This window comes from Globicephala melas, chromosome 1 (assembly GCF_963455315.2).
Source record: "Globicephala melas chromosome 1, mGloMel1.2, whole genome shotgun sequence".
NCBI lineage: Eukaryota > Metazoa > Chordata > Mammalia > Artiodactyla > Delphinidae > Globicephala > Globicephala melas.
Genome location: NC_083314.1, coordinates 17,976,013 through 17,989,825, shown reverse-complemented (window position 1 = coordinate 17,989,825; position 13,813 = coordinate 17,976,013). Strand labels below are relative to the sequence as shown.

Sequence of the window (13,813 nt, the reverse complement as noted above, 5' to 3'; positions counted from 1 at the left end):
GCATGGACAAACAATATGCAGCTATTTAATAGTTGCTAGATATTCTGCGTAGATTAGAAACCATCCAAGTTGATTTGTGTGAAGGCTTATAGTCACTAGGAGGTTTTGACTCCTAGATACTGTGTGGTGATGTGACTTCATTACTTCCATATACTGCTCCTTTGTATAAATTTGTGATACTGTGCTGGATTCTAGGTGGTGGTTATTCCTTGTGGCATTACAAATGCACTTTCTGAAGAAGACAGAGATGCTCTGATTGCAAAATGCAATGATTATCGAAGGCGGTTACTCAGTGTTAATATTCGAGTTAGAGCTGATTTGCGAGATAACTATTCACCAGGTTGGAAGTTCAATCACTGGGAGCTCAAGGTAAATTCTTCAGTTGCATATTTTACTCCCATGCTCCCAATTTGGATTTTTGTTACGTTAGAATTAAAGTGATCGTGAAGACCTTGTTTATGGTTAATAAACCTCATATGGTTGTTACTAAAATGTTTATATCAAGAATTCATAAAATAAATACATTATTTAAACAGTAAGACTATCAGAATAGTGGTGCATGGGCATCAACTAGCTGTCATTGTTACAGCTAATCAGAGATTAATTTCATACTTGGTTTTTCACACCACATTGTTTCACAGCGGTTTGTTAATTTTTATTTTGTATATTCAAGACTAGTCTAAATTCTGGTTTAATGTTTTTGATATAACTTTTATTTGCTGCACATTGTCATTAATAGATGATCTGTGTTCTTTATTCCATTTTTCAAACTTCTGGGATTTAACTTTTTTTCTTATGATGAGACAGGGGATCTTGTTAGAACTAGCAATTAGGAGTCAAGAATTTATAAACTCATATTACAGGCAGTGGGTAAGAAGGTGTAGTGACATTGCAGCTTCAATCTTTCAAATATGGAAGCTCAGTAATACTGGGATTATTCAGTGTACATGTCGGGTTCCCAAAGTTGCTAATCTTTATCCCCTTATTTTTTTAAGTGGCCCCTAAGATAAATCTCTGTGCTGAAGAATAGTAGTTATATTGGTATTGCTTTCCTTTTTGTAATATATTTTTTCCTTTAACAAAGGAAAAAATATATATTACTCTCCTACCTTTAATGAAGACTTTAAAGGTGAATATTTTCTCTGTAATTTCCCTTTAATTGCAGTCTTTTTTACTTACTGTGAAATAGTGGTTGTGTGATTGCAGTAATACCTTGTCTAAACCCATTTGTACTTGCCTGAGGTACCAAAAAGAAACCTGTTCCTTGCTACTAGCTGGACTGAAAGGGAAGAACAAAAGTCATCCACACTTACTTCTGTGTCTCTCCTCTTTCCCTTCCTCTTTCATCTCCTTCTCCTCGGACTGACTTGACTTTGTCTCTGTCCCTCTTCTTTGCAGTACCCTGGTGAACCTGTACTATGTGGGGGAGGCACCTTAGTGTGACTTGGCTCCACTGCAGCTTCCTTGTCTACAGTAGTTAGGAAAGAAACCAGAGTCCCTAAGTCCTAAACTTGATGCCGAAAATTAAAGAACACTGAGAAAGAGAGTTCATTAGCTAGTGAAAAGCACTGCTAGTGCATTTAAGGCCAGGAATTTCCAAGGAAAGAAAACAGTTTGGGAGATCTAGATTCATATTTATTCGATAGTGATTCACTTTGTAAAGTGTGTGCACATGTGTGTGTGTGTGATGTATGTATTGTGAGGCTCACCCAGATTAATAGATGAGGTGTATGGTTTGGTTGCCAGACCTAGGACCCAGCGACTGACTCCCATAACTCTTCATTAGAAAATAGGGGAAAATGGGAAATAGAAAGGGGAAAATAATATGAGTGAATTAACTACTTTTTTTTTTACTGTATTGGATGATTAAGATAATTTTGTATTGCTGTTGAAAAACAAACAAAAAACAGGAGTCCCTTATAAGTAAATTCATAACTAGTTACTTAGATAAACTACCAATAAAATACATGCCTCTTGTATGACTTGACCTCAGATGATCTTTCCACTTTTGTTACCAGTTATCCCCTTTCATAGATCTTTTCCCTCTTCTCAGTCTGTTTTTCCACCTCTGTGTCTTTGCTTGTGCTGTTTCTTCCACTTGGGTTATAAAATTTGTTATCATGAAACAAACACAAATTTACAATAAAGGAAGTACAGTACAAAAATTTTTTTCCGGCCTGAACCATTTGAAAACAAGATGCTACCTTGATGCCCCATCACTCTACAAACATGTTCTCCTTTATAATCACAATGAAGCCTATAAAATCAGGATGTTAACATTGAGACTTATTGCCATCTAATTCTAGGACCCATTCAGGTTTTGTGAGTTGTCCAACTAGTGTCCTTCATAGCAGAAGGATCTAGTTCAGAATTATGTGTTGCGTATAGTTATCATGTGCCTTTAGTCTCTTTTAGTCTGGAATAGTTCCTCAGTTTTTCTTTAGTTATCATGGTCTTGACATTCCTCACTAGCTTTTTGCTTAATTAAAATTTTTTATGGACCCATGGTTTCTGAGATTATTCAGTGGGTTATAATCTGTTACTATTATTATTTATTTTGATGCTCACATTTGTCTTCGATGCGACCAGTAGGATCCCTTAAAGCTAACTTTTGTGTTCTTTAGTATGTCCTTGCTTTTTGGCAGAAGATCTTGTAGGGTTTATCTTGTTCTCTATCTCTCCCCCAACTCTGCAATTAGCCATGTATCTAAGAAGCCCTGGTTCTTTTTAGGAAAGAATGGTATTTAGTGTGGGTGTGCCCATCACTTTTGAGCTCTCACTGCTTCCAAGCCTTCTCAGTAGATGGAGGTATGGAATGCGTGTGCGTGTGTACATACACACACACACACACACACACACATACGTACGTACATACTCACATGTATTTACATCTATTTTTCTGTATCCATCTATGTAATTTGATAACCGTGAGTTCACACTGATACCTTCAATTCCAGTCAAAACCCACATGACCCAATCTAGTTTTCTCCCATTCCGTATTTTAACTCTCTTCTCTGACAGTGAAAAACCTAGCTCCAGTTGTCCTTAGTATGTTTATTTGATTGGTCCCCCTGTGTTCATCCACTCTCTCATTGCTGTTGCCACCCACTCCCCTGCATGAATGCCCTCCTCATCCCTCATGGGCTCTGACACCCCGTGCCAGGCTCTTCTCCTGTGAAGATGCCTTTTCACCCAGCTGCAGCTTTGAAACCTTGCTCTGAGCTGTCCCAGCTCTCCCCTTTTCCAATACAGGATGTAGTTCTACTGCATTTTATTGTCATGTCTTTTTAGTGTCCTTTAATCAGAAGTAGTTCCTCAGCCTTTCTTTGTCATTCATGGCATTGACATTTTTGTAAATATAGGTCAGTTATTTTATAGAATGTTCTTCAATTCTGATGAATTGACTCGTTAATTTTTGCCTTCTCCAGTAACTTTTCTTCTCTCTTCCAACTGAGGATAGTTTCTCACTTTTGATTTTCTGTACTGATTTTTGTTGTTTGTGTGCATGCCTTATTTACCATGCAAAACATGAAGCTTCTTGAGGACAGGATCTCTTTCTTATTCATCTTTTAAATCTCATTGCACTTAACACTGTTTCTTACACATGCATGCATTGCATGAATAAAGAAAACAATAAAATAATGTAATAGTATACAGTATTTTGTTCCCGATAGTTTATAAAATCAGTCTTCTCTAGGGGTGATTTTTTTCTAGAGTAGCATTTAAATTTTTTCCTTTGACGTTGATTTGGGGGACCACCGATCAGCTAAACCGTATATAGAGTTTTCTAATTTAAATTCAGAAACCCCGAATTAGTTTTAGAGGGTGGCACAGTGGTTGAGAGTCCGCCTGTCGATGCAGGGGACACGGGTTTGTGCCCCGGTCCGGGAAGATCCCGCATGCCGCGGAGCGGCTGGGCCCGTGAGCCATGGCCGCTGAGCCTGCACATCCGGAGCCTGTGCTCCGAGAGGCCACAATGGTGAGAGGCCCGCGTACCGCAAAAAAAAAAAAAAAAAAAAAAAAAAATCGTTAAAAACCTACTGTTTGTCAGGTAAGGTTCCATGCAGGCCCTAAAAGTGAGGTCTCGCTAAGCCTTAATCCTCTCACAGAACAGACTCCTTATGTGCATTAACAAGGATTGAACATTCCCAAGGCTTAAACTTGCGTACGGTCCTTAAGCTCCTCTGTAAAAACCGTAGACTACTAGGGAATGGTTCTCAAAGTGCAGTCCCAGGACCAGCAGTCTCAGCATCACCTGAGGACTTGTTAGAAATATAAATTCTCAGGCCCCTTCGCTGGACCTACTGTGATCAGAAACTCGGGTGGTGGAGCCCAGCAGTCTGTGCTTGGACAAGCCCTTCAGTGATTCTGATACTCAGGTTAGAGCAGCCAGAGCTAGGGCTTCCCAACCGAAGCACACCACGTGCCATGAATGAGTCAAGGATGTACCAAGGTGGCTTGGGGTGGCTTCAGCCTCAAGCCTCCTGTATTTACCCCCATGTGCCATACAAGTGTAATTTTCTATGTGTGCGTTATGGGAGAGAAGTTAGGAACACTGAGCTAGACAGCTGCAGCCACCCTCATGGTTCCCCGTTAAACTCTTAGCTCAGAACCACTCGGGCAGTACCTTCTTTCCTTAGGTTTATGCCTTCTCATTGGAAGAGGTTTCTGTGATATCTCAGGAATGTTACCTACTTTTTAAAGTGGTTTGTTTCTGTCTTTGTTTTTTGGATTTTTATGACTTCTAGTAGGTAAAGCCATGGAATAAGTCTATATATTCAATTGGAGACATGCATGTATTATGTTTAACTGCCTTTTTCCTAGGGAGTTCCGATTAGGCTTGAAGTTGGGCCACGTGATATGAAGAGCTGTCAGTTTGTTGCTGTCAGACGAGACACTGGAGAAAAGCTGACAGTTGCTGAAAATGAGGCTGAGACGAAACTTCACGCTATTTTGGAAGACATCCATGTTAACCTGTTCACCCGGTCAGTTCCTTAGAGTTGCTTGTGTCTCTCATCTTCACATTGTGCTCAGCCTTTGAGATGTATGCCAAGGAATCCTTGATTGCCCCCATGGAAAGTACTCTCCCTCTGAACTCTCATGGTTCTTAATTGGCCTGCCTCTTTGTGTTTTTTAACTTGTATTATGAGTGTTTTTCTATATGCTTTCTGCTCCCTACTAAGTTTGCAGTGATGGACTGTCTGCCCCATGGAGTAATTTGGGTTAATTTTAGATCCAGGCTTTCATGATATATAAAATTTGAGGGACAAAGGCATTGATTCTCACCTGTTGGATACACATTAGCAGCACCTGGGAAGCTTTTCAAAATACTTGTGCCTGGGACTCTCCCCAAGGGATGTTAATGTAACTGGTCTAGAGTGGGCCTGGCACCTAGAGTATTAAACGCTTCCTAGGTGATTATGATGTGTCACCAAGGCTAAGAACCTCCTGATTGGGATTGGGGGTGAAAGGTGAGGGGAGGCCTCGGGGCTGCCCTGACCTCTGGAGAGGGGACTTTTAGAATCACAGATCTCAAGGCAGAGGCGCTACAAGATTGGTGGGTGGCATATGTGTGGCACCCTGTTTTCCTTCCTGCCCACCTGAAGCAGAGAGGAAGGCCCATGGCCACTGGGGATAGAGGCTCAGTTTCTAGGGGGAGAGTAGTGCCTGTATCTTACTGTTTATCTTCTAATACCTTGTGCCTGATTCATATTCATGTTCAGTAAATCTGGCATTTAAGGAGTGAACCAGTTTTAGCCTTGGCTTTGGTGCTTATTTATGTGATTTGAGGCAAGTGATTTTGCTTCTCTTGGCTTGCTTGTCCGAAAATGCGAATGATAATGTATCTTTTGAAGGGTTACTTCACGGGTTTATTTGGCCTACAAATTCATAATTCACGTGAAGTTCATCTGAACGCAGAGCAGGTGATACTGTCAGAGACGAAAGATTAGAAAGCTGCCTGTCCTTGTTGCTGCCATTCGAACAGTGCTCTCAGTGCAGAGGTTCTTTTCCAGAGATTCTCCTCAGGATCACCTGGGAGCTTTGGGAATAGAAACTTACCTGAGCCTCGTACCTGGAGATTCTGACTCATTAGTTTTAAGATACCTTCAGGTCGGGCTTCCCTGGTGGCGCAGTGGTTAAGAATCCACCTGCCAATGCAGGGGGCACAGGTTCGAGCCCTGGTCCGGGAGGATCCCACATGCCGTGGAGAAACTAAGCTCCATGCGCCACAACTACTGAGCCTGCGCTCTAGAGCCCGTGAGCCACAACTACTGAAGCCCACGCACCTAGAGCCTGTGCTCCACAACAAGAGAAGCCACTGCAATGAGAAGTCCGTGTACCAGAATGAAGAGTAACCCCAGCTTGCTGCAACTAGGGAAAGCCTGTGCGCAACAATGAAGACACAATGCAGCCAAAAATAAATAAATTTATTTTTTAAAAAAGATACTTTCAGGTTATCTGTAATGTTGAAATGCTCTCTCTGTGATACACATGTACACCCTTGGTTGGAAAACCACTGCTTTAGTGACTAAAAAGCAGGGTTTTTTGTTGACATTTTTATTCAGTAAATTTATTAATGTAAGTTGCTAAAAGGTGCCTTTTTTTCTCTCCTTGAGGCTTCAGCCTGGGAAGTGGCGAGTTCCTTCCTCTGCATCTCACTGGCTATAACTTAGTCACTTGGGCCCACCTCACTGCAAAAAAGTTGGAAGAAAAGGAAACAGATTTTGTGGACAGCTAGCAAGTTGCTGCCAGGGTCCATACAAGTCTAGCCCTGAGGTTCAGAAAAGAAAAATATGCCTTCTCTTCCTTGGTCACCACCTCATGTAATGTGTGACTCTGAGTGTGGAAGAGAATAATATTTATTCCCATTTCTGAAACCTGAGGTTCTTACAAAAGACTTACATAGTATGTGAAAATACCTCGAATAATGTATATTTACGTGTTTTTCCTTTCTTAAACATTTTCATGCCTTTGTATTTGATTCTAACAACAATTTGATATGGTAGTTAGATTTGAATATTTTTCCAATTTTGTAGAAGGGAAAACTAAGACCAGAGAGGTTTAAATAATAACCCAGACTCTTGTAGGTAATACGTGGTAATGCCAGGAATTAGAATGTTGATCAGTAGAGATGTAATGGCGATTACAAAAGTAATTGTTACCTGTGCATGCTTGGCAACTTCTCCATTCATTTAGTGTTCACGATTATGCAGTGATGAGCTAACTGAGATTTACTGAATGTCACTGCTAGAGACAGAGTTGAGGTTCATATTGAATTCTTCTCTCTTCCAGGTTGTTATTCTTTCATTAAATTATGCTATTAAAAAAAAAACTTTGTCATATTAGTAAGAAAAAAAATTTATTCTTTTCTAATTGTTTGATAGGGCTTCTGAAGACCTTAAGACTCATATGGTTGTGGCTAACACAATGGAGGACTTTCAGAAGGAACTTGATTCTGGGAAGGTAAGAGACTTCTGCAAAGTTTTGAATATAAACATATTTCAGTAAATGGTGTTTTAAGACTCACTGAATTTATGCATGATGTTAATCCCTTTTTCAAAGCCTGTCACACAAAAGGATTATATATTACTCAGCATTACATACTCTTGTTTTCCACTGTCTTTCCTGCAGCATTACAACATATCGTTTTCGGATAACACTGTAAACTGATTATGTAAAAGTTTTTTCTTATGCTCATTATACTGGCTGAACAAAATTCATTCTGTATGACCCCTAATATTTTTATTATTGAAAAATTTTGTTTTCTCAGTTTGATATAAGTTCCTAAAGTAAGCATTGTTCTAGTTTTAGAAGTGTAATGTGCAGATTCCTAAAATAAGGAAGGCCCGTTTTATTCTCTGAGCATATATACTTACCCAGATCTTAACTGATTGAACTTTCTGAATAATAAGTGAAACATATTACTTATTTCTAAGTCTGTTTCTGAGCATGAGTGTGTACTTCTGGATTCCTTAAAACCACACAGGTTTCCCTAATGGCTCTTTAAGATTTTATCAGCTTTGTGTGTTGTGTATATGCAGATGTTGCCAGCCGAAACTTAATTTTCATAAAGAAGAGGTCTTGATTTGCAAAGTTATTAATTCCTGGAATGAATCACTTATGAACTTTGGTGCACGTGTTTGATTATACAGCCAGTCCTGTGTCCCCAGGTTATAAATGAGAAAACCATGGACCAGAGTCTAAATAAATTACCCCAAGCCGTACAGAAGCAGACCTGGTATTAGAATTTAGATTTCTCTTCTGATTCAGCTTAACACATTACCGACTGGGGGATTTTTGCAGAAACTAATGCCTGTGGCTGTAATATGTCTCTGGTCAAAAATGTGTTAATGTACATTCCTCTGTATCTTTTTTTTTTTTTTTTAATTCATGCTGAGAATGTAAGACAAAATTTTGCTTGGCTATGTTCATTCCCTCCGAATATGTCTCTTATTGCATGAGCTGAGAAAATGTTAATCTCTCTGGCTCTCAGTTTACTAATCTGTGAAATGAGTACAAAATCCCCTTCAGATCATAACTCTTCAGTATTTAGCCTTCTGTTATTCTTGGTTTGTAATCTTCCACCTTTCTGGTGTCTGTAATTTGCTATGTGACTTCAAACTATATACTTCTAATCTCTATTTCTTCTAGCCCTCTGCCTGGAGAATGGATAGCCATCTGATTCCGTGTATATTTTTTCTTTCACTCTAATTTATTTTTTATAATTTTTTGTTCCATTAATTATTGACTTTTAAAATTTCCTTTATTGTAGAAACACGGTAGTCACTTCTGCAGTACAGTCTTAAAGACATTGCATAAGAGTTAATAAATCGATAGAGTGTCAGTTAATCCATTGCTGTCAAAGAAATGAATCTCAGCACATATTAGTGGAATCATATCTTTTATTCTAATATTAGATAAGCTACAGGAGAGATTTCAACATCTCTCCTGAACCAGAATATAGTATTTTAGTTGTGTGTCCAAAGATCGTGTAGAGACCAAGCAGATTTTGTTTCTTGTATTCAGTAGTCAGTTTCATCCCTCATCTCACCTCACGGTTGGTCAGCTTAGGTATGTTGACTGACCATCAAGCAAGCTTTGAGGCTGTTGTTTATAAAGGTGGATTTACTGGGAGGGGAGAAGGAGGAAGGGATCTTCAGAACTTGAATATAGGTGAGAGTTTGATTTTCTACTCTTCCCTGTTGGTATAAATGAAAAAAAAACATTTTTTTTATGTCTGATTTATAGGACTTGATTTTAGCAGATTTTTCCAAGGGGATATGATCTTAATTGAATGAAAAATAAATGTCATTTATATGTAACATACTTATTACTGTTGACATTCATTATTAATCTATTGATCAATGATTATTGAATATTTCTCGTCATTACCATTTTCTGTTGCAGAGTTCAAGATATTATATATTATAAAAGATTGTGTCTTTTTAAAACATAGATGTAGAAATAATAAAAGACAAAAAGGTAAAAACCTTTCCATGGCTGAATAAATAGCCTAAAAATGCATGTTCTCCTTTCATATTAATGAATTATGTGCATAGTAAAAAGAAATTTCAGGTCATATCATCTAAACTTCACTTTGAAGCTAATAACAGTTTTCATTGAATTTGTTCACATGCTGCACCATTTTAATTTTAAAAATTATTACTTTAGAAATACTTTCTCAAGGCTTAGTGATTTTTTTTTTTTGCTTGGAGAAAAGAAAATAAGACTACTTACTGTAAACTTTGTGGAAGTTATAAAAAAATACCTTTAAGTGTTGTGAGTTAACAAAAGTAAAATTTCTGAGAAGCCAAATTTATTATTCAAAAACAGTCTTTGTAATTGTCTTAATATTTTTATCATTACATAGTTAGAGACTGATTAAAATTTTCCCCCATTCTGTCTTTTGGAATGAATTGTAATTCTTCTATGAATGTACAGTTTTTTCATGCTTTTTGTTTGCATAAGTGCTAATGATTTACCAAGTTTCAATACAGATAAATAACTTTGTGTTATTTCAGCTCTTATGTCTCTAGGTTTGTTTTTGCTTCAGTTTTCATTGAACAATTTCTATTTTTAAATTTTGTATTATTTATATATCCAATAATTATTAATTTTATATTATTTGCATATTTAATTAAAGTATATATTTAAAATAATTATATAATTGTTAATATATAATTTAAGTATATATTTTAAAACCTATACTAAAATTTTTCAAAATACTTGTTATTACCATCCTTTCCACCTTCCCTTCACCCGTTCGTCCCACCCACCATACCTAGAAATTGACCACCTCTTTATTGTCTTAATGCACATCATCAAAATAACAGTTTATCAACTTTGGGAATTAGGCTAACATATTTTGCTTAATCAACACAAGAGATGTAGAAAACTAACCCTTCCTTGCCCTGCAATAACGTTCTCCTTTTGAACTACTCTTTTTTTTGTAATGTCCTCATCTCTATTTACTTTTACTTTACTTCTTAGAGAAGCCTTTTGAAAAATGTTTAACTAAATCCCAAGTGCAAGGAAGGGTTTCCAGAAGGGACTCAATTTGAGCATGGAAGGTGTGGCTGGGACTAGTTGATGGGAAGTTGGCAAAGAAGCTGGATGACCTTCTAGTTGCTTTTAAACTAGCATTTCTAACGTTTGGGAATTATCCATGTCTTTGATCTCTCTGCTACTAACAGGAATTTTTTATAGGACTAATGCATAATTATTATTGCAGACAAGCCTCATTTTGAAGTAGACATGCGATGAAAAATTTAAGATTCACAGCTGTGAGGAATCTTAATTCTTGTTTAGTCCAGTATCCACATTTTACAAAAGAAAGCTCAGGGCTAGAGATTTTCATATAGGCAGTGAATTTCAAAATTAGGATAAAATCCCAGGTCTCTTGATTCTGCCTATTCTTTTTTTTTTTTTTTTAACATTTATTTATTTATTTGGTTGTGCTGGGTCTTCATTGTGGCAGCTGGGCTCGTTAGTTGCAGTTCTCCAGAGCCTCAGTTGCGGCACAGAGGTTCCTTAGTTGTGGCATGTGAACTCTTAGTTGAGGCATGCACGTGGGATCTAGTTCCCTGACCAGGGATCGAACCCAGCCGGGCCCCCTGCATTGGGAGCGCAGGGTCTTAACCGCTGCGCCACCAGGGAAGTCCCACTGCCTATTATTCTAAATGGTCTATGAAAGAAAATTTGAGAGGTTTTTGTTTCTGATACAAAATGATTTTTGACTTTTGTTTTTTTTTTGACTTCTGTTTTTTTGGTGGTACGCGGGCCTCTCACTGTTGTGGCCTCTCCCATTGCGGAGCACAGGCTCCGGACACGCAGGCTCAGCAGCCATGGCTCACGGGCCCAGCTGCTCTGTGGCATGTGGGATCTTCCCGGACCAGGGCACGAACTCGTGTCCCCTGCATCGTCAGGTGGACTCTCAACCATTGTGCCACCAGGGAAGCCCTTTTTTGACTTTAAAATACCCTTGGACTTGAAAAATGATTCACTTACCTGTAACATGTTAAAAGCAGCACGGTTTTTTTAATAAGTATGTGTAAAGTGAGGTTTACTTGATTGTTAATTGTTATTTTTTACGATACGCGGGCCTCTCACTGTTGTGGCCTCTCCCGTTGCGGAGCACAGGCTCTGGATGCGCAGACTCAGCGGCCATGGCTCACGGGCCCAGCCGCTCCGCGGCATGTGGGATCCTCCCAGACCGGGGCACGAACCCGTGTCCCCTGCATCGGCAGGCGGACTCTCAACCACTGCGCCACCAGGGAAGCCCCTGTTAATTGTTATTTTAACAACAACTTAAAAATCAGTTTACTATTTGTCCTTTCCCCTCTATCCTCCTCGTAACCACGTGGCCAGGTAGAGCAGGCAGCAGTGCAAATTTGAAATGAAAAAGATTCAGAATTCACCCTTTGTTCCTTCTCTTCAGCATTATGTTGCAGCCAGTTTATTTGGACATTTAAGTATATTGCAACGATTCTTTGTTACATACGGATGTTATATGATGTGTGGGTTTGGGATAGTGAAAGACATTCTTTGTTATCTTGAGTACCTCTGAGCAGAGTTGCTAGCAGGTTTGCAAAAGTACTATGGCCTGAAAAAGACTGGGAGACCTATCCTTTTTGCTTATAGGTTTAATAGAGAACTCAAATGTTCCTTTTACAGAATGTAAATACTGAACGTTTTTCCTTATTAGATTGCTCAGATTCCATTCTGTGGGGAAATTGACTGTGAAGATTGGATCAAAAAGACCACTGCCAGGTAAGATAATTTCATGTAACAGATAAAACCCGTGAGGTATTGCAGTGAAAAAGAATAAAATGTATGGCATAAAAGAACGGAATTCTTATTTGTTTTTAATTTCAGGGATCAAGATCTTGAACCTGGTGCCCCGTCGATGGGAGCTAAAAGCCTTTGCATCCCCTTCAGACCACTCTGTGAGCTGCAGCCTGGAGCCCAGTGCGTCTGCGGCAAGAACCCTGCCAAGTACTACACCTTGTTTGGTCGTAGTTACTAAGGGATAAGACAGAACCCCATCTCCAACCCTCCTCACTTTTTAAAAAATTGATACTATTATCTCCCCAGATATAGACAGTTTTATGATTTTTTTTTTAAATAAAGGATCTAAAAGGAGGTCACATGAGAAAAATATCTATTCTTATGCCTAAGTAGTGGAAAAGAGACTTTTCTGTAAACAACCCCAGTAATAAATATCATGAACCAATACTGTTCCATGTATTCATTTGTTTCCGAAATACCTGAATTCTATGCTACAGGGAAATTCCTGTGAAGAGATGAAGATAACTGCTCTGATTTCAGTATCCCTCATGTTTCAGACCTTGAACCACCAGTTTCCTGTTTCTTCTCTGTTGGAGTACTTCTTTTCCGTAACTCATACTGAATTTAAAGTTGCCCTAAATCTTTCGGATTAAAAAGCAAAACACAACCACGAATGTAACAAAAGCAATTTCTATTGAGCTCCTCTCTCCCTCTTGTGTCTCGTAGTTACTCTGGGGTCTTCAGAAACCCAGTCACGCTTTCTGAGAGAGTGGTCAGCCCTCCTCACCTCTCTGCTTCCTGTTTTGCGTCCTTCCTCACGCTGCTTCTGCCTCCACAGCACCACTGTTCTCACGGAGCTCATGCTGCCACTGCTGCCCAAAGCTAACTTCTTAGTTCCTTGTCTTGCCATAGCTCTGCTTCAGTTCTGCTGCTATAACACGTTTACCCTGTTTACTAAAATTACTCCCGAGACTTGCCCTCCTGCCTGTCTGTCTCTTTTTCTCAGTCAGGTGTCTTCCACTGGCTTCCCTTCCTTGGCCTGCTTCTTAGAGCTCAGTGTCCATACTTGGTCCTCTTCTTCTGCTCCCTAATCAGCCTCATCTCACCCCATGGTTTCAAACTGCATTAATAGGATGATGACTCCAACATTTTTATCTCCCAGTCTGACCTCTAGACCTCTATTCCAACCGCATACTGGATTTCCTTGAGTGTTCGTCAACATTTCAGGGCAGCCTGTCTCAAAACCTCATTTCACTCTCGACTCGCAGACCTGTTCCTCCTGCAGTGCTTCCTGCCTGAAAGATCAGTGTTACCAAAATGGACCCAGTAACCTAAACCAGAACCGCAGGAGTCCTCCTAGGCAGCCCCTCCAGCAGCCCTACTCAGCTGGCTGTAAAACGTAATGGCTATTACCTCTGATGTCTCTTGGGGCCACCCTTTCACAGATCTGGATTGCCTTCTTGCCTGTTTCCTCTTATGCTGATTACTATACTGGCCTCCAGTTTCATCTCCAGGCCAGATTCCA

The 13,813-nt window shown here is 39.3% G+C and overlaps 1 protein-coding gene across 2 annotated transcripts in view; it reads left to right on the top strand.

The window, feature by feature from the left end:
* The window catches only part of EPRS1 (glutamyl-prolyl-tRNA synthetase 1), a 68,523-nt gene extending 55,790 nt beyond the window's left edge, over positions 1-12,733 (top strand). For both annotated transcript variants that reach the window (XM_030868332.3, XM_060298480.2), the window contains 5 exons: positions 196-369; positions 4,825-4,985; positions 7,386-7,464; positions 12,206-12,270; positions 12,376-12,733. In XM_030868332.3, the coding sequence (XP_030724192.1) occupies positions 196-369; positions 4,825-4,985; positions 7,386-7,464; positions 12,206-12,270; positions 12,376-12,526 (630 nt within the window). In that variant the 3' untranslated portion in view covers positions 12,527-12,733. The remainder of the gene's footprint in view (positions 1-195; positions 370-4,824; positions 4,986-7,385; positions 7,465-12,205; positions 12,271-12,375) is intronic.
* The last annotated feature ends 1,080 nt before the right edge of the window (positions 12,734-13,813 follow it).